General features: G+C 34.3%; 1 protein-coding gene across 1 annotated transcript; it reads left to right on the forward strand.

Moving 5' to 3' along the window:
- The first annotated feature begins 216 nt into the window (after nt 1-216).
- On the forward strand, nt 217-5,412 carry LOC105964671 (uncharacterized). Its single transcript, XM_012989173.2, has 12 exons — nt 217-518; nt 590-683; nt 791-857; nt 945-1,046; nt 1,300-1,364; nt 1,599-1,694; nt 1,968-2,047; nt 2,141-2,357; nt 2,557-2,612; nt 3,067-3,186; nt 3,686-3,869; nt 5,073-5,412. The coding sequence occupies exons 1-12, from the start codon at nt 496-498 to the stop codon at nt 5,202-5,204; spliced, it is 1,236 nt and encodes a 411-aa protein (XP_012844627.2). The 5' UTR covers nt 217-495; the 3' UTR covers nt 5,205-5,412.

Here is a 5,412-nt window from a genome sequence, read left to right on the forward strand (position 1 = left end):
ATCGAAGCCCAAGCCCTGAAATTGGTTGAATTCGATGTTTTTCGAAAAAAAAAAAAATTTTCTGAAAATTTTGGAATGGGGTGGTTTTGGAGAGAATTTCGAATTTTAGGGGTTTTAGAGAGATAAACTGTTTTTTGCTTTGAACGGTAAATAGCAATAGTTAAACCGTAAAGAGCATTTTCTTTTTTTACACATGCAATCTCTTATAAAAGGACCAATAGCAAATTGACCCTTCATTTATTGCCATTTATTCTCCCCTTCCACAAAATGCCCTGGGCCTTGGTCCGAAGTCGGGGTTTGGGCTTTAGCCCATTTCTTCCTTGCTGCCATTGGCGGGAGTTCAAAAAAAACACAGAAAATATTCTTTAGCCGATAATTGCAGAGAAATTTGAACAATACATTCTCCTTTCTTTCAATTAGCAGAAGATACTCGAAAAATCGGAGTACAAATTTAGCGAAACAAGAAATTGGAGTATCTGCTCTTCCTCTCAAGCTATGGATCTTGCTACTCTCCGAAGGTCTAAATTTTCACACACTTAAAAATCCCCCAAATTGTTTATTTATGTAATTTCTTTTTGAGTTTTTGCAGTCGAATTTCTGAACTCGGAAACGTTAATGGAGATTCCGTACTCGGCCCCGACGAGGAGGAGAAGTTGCTGAACGACGTCGCATCCGAGCTTGAGGTTAATAAATTGAATTTTGTTTATTCCTTTATTTTATTTTCAATTTAGGGGTTTGTTTTTTTGAAATCTCTGCGGGCTGGTAAAATTGCGATTTTATTTTTTGGCAGAGCAAATTCAATTGGATTTTTTCGGAGTGCTCTTTGAATTTAAATTCATTCTCAAGTGGAGAACTTAGTAAGATTCATTTTGGTTACTATTAAGTGTTGTTTATATATGATTTTTTTTTTGAAGTATTCATGAGTGGGATTCTTTATACTGTAGATGAATTCTTCGGGGAATTGAAGAAAGAGGCGGGTGAAGTCGAGGGCGAAAATGCCGGCATAGATGCTGAAATTGAGGACCTTCAACGGAGATGCGTCGAAGGTTCGAAGTGTACTTTGTTAAATCTACTCTTTTTGCTCGCTTAGTATATTTTATAATCGATTCAGTTATTTAAGTTAATGGCGGTTGATGTAACGTAAAACACAACACCACTTAGAATTGTTGTTACTTTTTATATACATGTATAGCATATATATTATTAATATTTGTGATAATTTTTCTTTTGGTCGTCTTGTTTTGTTATCACTGCAATTACAATTGTATTCCATTTGATTTCATTTTCCTCAACGTGTAGATTGTGATAAAATGGAGAGCGAGCTGGAGATATTACGTTGTTCGTTGGAGCTTATCGAGTTGCAGGTTTGTTGCAACTTTGTTACTTGGTTTGAACCATTCGTAGAACAAACATTGGCTGTAAGTACGTTGTTCTAAAATGTCAAAAAGACTGCAGTTTATACGAAAATCCTAAAATTATCTTGGTTAGCAAGTGGTAGTTTAAGTGTACAAATTCAAATTTTAAGTGTAATAGATAACCGGGTAACAATCAGATTCAATAAATTTTACTATTGATATTTTTTGATATTTTTGTTGCAGAATTCTCAGAGAGAAAAAGAGGATATGCAAATAGATGTCTCTTGCCTTACAGATGATCAGACAGACTTTTCGGACGAACGTGGCTCGAGGTTTAAGGTTTGGCTTCAACCCTTACTATTCATAAAGTTCTGTAACTATGACTATTATTCATGTGTACTAATAATAAAAACTTGCAACCGCATAGTCGTGCTACCAAAAAACTTGATTTCTTAGTTGTTATTACATATAGCATCATGGTGTTAAAAATGTGTTCTTCTCTGACGTCGAAAAACTTAATTTTAAGTTGTTTTCTTCATTTCTTTGTCGGCGTACAAAATTGATTATCAAGTGAACTTACCTGCCGACACTTTTTTTTTTCTCCCTGTCAAGATGTTAGAACTGAGTCGTCAGATTGAGACGAACACGGCAACTTTGAAGACATTGCAGGATCTTGATGCTACTTTTAAAAGGTTTTTTGTTCTCCTTCCCGAGAATAAATTTGACTTGATGTTCCCTAGTTCGTCTTCACCTATTGGTAAATGATGATTTTTTTGTCTTGTCAGGTTTGAAGCTGTTGAGAAAATTGAGGACGCATTGACAGGTCTCAGAGTAATTGAAATTGAAGGAAACATCATCAGATTATCCTTGAAGACGTATATCCCATATTTAGAAACCGTGCTGCGCCAGCAAGAAATAGAAAACGTCATCGAACCACTAGAAATGAACCACGAATTGGTAATCGAAACCATGGATGGAACCTGCGAATTAAAGAGTGCTGAGGTAAAGTATCTTCTAAATGATTTTGAATTGTACTATCTGCAAGTTTTTTTATGACTCTTACGTGTCTGTAGCCTATAACCGATGTGTGTCATTTTACCGCGAAAGGATGTTTTTCCGAGCTATTGCAAGTTACTATATTTCGATGAGAAAATCTTTGTTAATATGGATTAATCATTACTTCCTTTTTGGTTGTGTGCAGATCTTGCCTAATGATGTATACATTGGTGAAGTTATTGACGCTACAAAAAGTTGCAGGTTCGCAACTTTCTCGAGTACTTTTTCTGTTACTCTTGCTTCTATTTTTTCAGTGTGGTTACAGAGTTGAAAGTGCTATAAATTTTGTTGGCGATTTGTTAAATAGAGACTGACATGTTGGCGATTCGTGATTATGTAATTGCAACGCATTTTTCGATAAATAGAATGTTATGTACTTTTTAATCTTAGTACTGCCTAGATATAATAGCCATTTTATGAACTTGCATGTGTTTGGAAAGAGATCTAAATGCTAGGCTCATTGGAACAGCTTTTTAACTCCCATTTCAATTTTTCCTTTCCGCTCAATAAAAAATTCCGAATTCTAAGTCCCATTGCAATTGCACTTTTTTTTATTTATTTATTTTTTATTTATTTTTTTTATTTTTCATTTTTATATTTTTATGTAAATTCTTGATTGTCAGCTCTGATTTGTGCTTTGTTTTGGTACTTCCAGGCAGACATTCTCAATTACTGAAACCAGGTCTTCGTTGGAGTTTTTCGTGAGAAGGGTGCAAGACAGAATTGCTCTTTCCTCACTTAGACGATTCGTGGTCGAGAATGCAAATAAATCAAGGTTAGTTACAAGCAGTCTGTACGCTTGTTTTGAGTTTGACCGCATAGTATTTCAGCTTATCCTTCTAGTAATTTAAAAGGACAATTGGGGATTAGTAACTAACCGAAAGTTACCTAATTTACCTCGTGTGCAAAACTTATTTGCATGAGTTGTTCAATATGACAGTTTTGTTAAAGTCATAACCGTTTCTGGTGACAGCAAAAATCATTTTTTAACTTTACCAATATATATTAGATCTCTATTTCTCTTTCTTTATGTACTCACTACTCACCCTTCGTATAAATAACTCACAAAGAGTAAATTAATGTGGTATCCCAATATTTACTGTTAATATTACTTTTATCATATTAGTTCAATTTTTATCACTTTCTTGTCATGTTATCGAGCTCATGATATTGAATTTGCAAGTAGCTAAAACGGGATGAAAATGCGGATAACTATTTCCTTTTCTAAATCAATGTTATTTTTATCAAATTGTTTTTCATGTTATTGTTTTCAGGCACTCGTTTGAGTACCTCGACAGAGAAGACATAATAGTAGCTCATGTGGTGGGTGGTGTCGATGCTTTCATAAAGTTGCCTCAAGACTGGCCGTTATCATATTTGCCGTTGGAGCTAATATCTCTCAAAAGCACGACTCGGAACTCTAAAGAAATTTCGTTGAGCTTCCTCTGCAAGATTGTGGTAAGTGGTGAAATTTCATTTTATTTATTTAGGGTAAATTACAAACACCCCCCTGAGGTATGGTCAAATTACAAAAACACCCCTCTTGTTTGGATAATTACAACCACCCCCTCAGCTCCTCAAATTTAGTGGTATCTTCGAGATTATATGAAATATTATCACTTTTGTACCCGTTTTATACCATTCAAACTCTACATTATGAAGCAAGATGATCATAAGATGTGATTTTTAGCTTGTATATATCAGTTTGTGGTGCATTGGAAACTGTATTTTTACACAAAACGAGTACAAACTAGAGCACATTTCACGGAATCTAGATAATTATGTTGAATTTGGCACCATAAGGGTGGAGGTGTAAGAAAAAATCATAGTTGAGGGGGTAGATATAATTATCAAACAAGAGGGGGTTTTTTGTAATTTGACCATACCTCAGGGGGGTGTTTGTAATTTACCCTATTTATTTATTTTCCGTAGGCAGCTAATTATTATTGTTTTATTTAATGTTGGGAACCGGATCTATTATAGCTTAGTACCTTTGAATCTGTAATATAGCAATGGCCCCTCGATGATGAAATATTGTGAGTTTGATCCTAAATTTTAGCGAACAATTAGTTTATTAGATAAACTAGCCTTCAAGTAAGTTCGAATTAGATAAGTTGCAAAATATTGGCTATAATAGTGTTAAGACCTCGTTTGGTTCTTGAGATAAGCTGAATAGAAATCATATTATAATTTACATATGTATGTATATATGTCTACATTTGATTGCACTTTCACAAGGAATAGATAGCTACACATTGGACGTGCATTTCTTAAACCGAACAGCATTTGTTGTATTTCTTTCTGTTTCAGATTTGTAATGAATCAACTAACATTAATAGTAAATTATGTTTGAGCCTGTGACATAGCATTCCTTTTAAGCGAAATATTAATACAGTCTGGACTAAAAAAATCTAATCAATTTAGCGAAATATTAAATTATCGAGCTAATAATTTAGTACACTTTTACCGACTCGGGACCGGAAGAAATTATTATTTATGCGATGTTATTAATTTTTTCGAGATTCTACTGTATTTGTAATATAGGCTGTGTTTATATATTTCATGGTACTAAAAACGCTTGGATATATGCTTGAATATGGGTTGTGTATATATATTTATATGTGATATAGAGTGTTTATATATATTGATACGATTGATTAGGAAGTGGCAAACTCGTTGAGCGTGCACTTGCGGCGGAATATGTCGAGCTTTGCTGACAGTATTGAAGAGACACTCTTGCAACAAATGCGTGCACAACTCCACCCGGCCGATAGTACTGTTTCTGCAAAGTAGTGACTATTTTAACAACTCTCTCCGAATCGAAGTTCGTTGTTCAATCAGAGTGAGAATTGAATTATGTATCAGGTATTTTTCTTAAATTAATACCGTTCGGACAATTAAACAGTTGTTTTGTAAAGCTGCAGGGATTTGTTCTGTAATATGCTTAACTTCAGTTAAAACAGTTACTTGGCAATGGATCGGCGACATTTTGCGTTGCACA

Source organism: Erythranthe guttata, chromosome 7, assembly GCF_056151865.1.
Source record: "Erythranthe guttata isolate IM_541 chromosome 7, IM_541, whole genome shotgun sequence".
In the NCBI taxonomy this organism is placed as follows: Eukaryota; Viridiplantae; Streptophyta; class Magnoliopsida; order Lamiales; family Phrymaceae; genus Erythranthe; species Erythranthe guttata.

Excerpts from the sequence above, each read along its gene's own strand:
- LOC105964671 (XM_012989173.2), top strand. The coding sequence starts at position 496 with ATGGATCTTGCTACTCTCCGAAG. Across the intron at positions 519-589 it reads GATCTTGCTACTCTCCGAAG|TCGAATTTCTGAACTCGGAA; the intron begins GTCTAAATTTTC and ends GAGTTTTTGCAG. Across the intron at positions 1,365-1,598 it reads TGGAGCTTATCGAGTTGCAG|AATTCTCAGAGAGAAAAAGA; the intron begins GTTTGTTGCAAC and ends TTTTTGTTGCAG.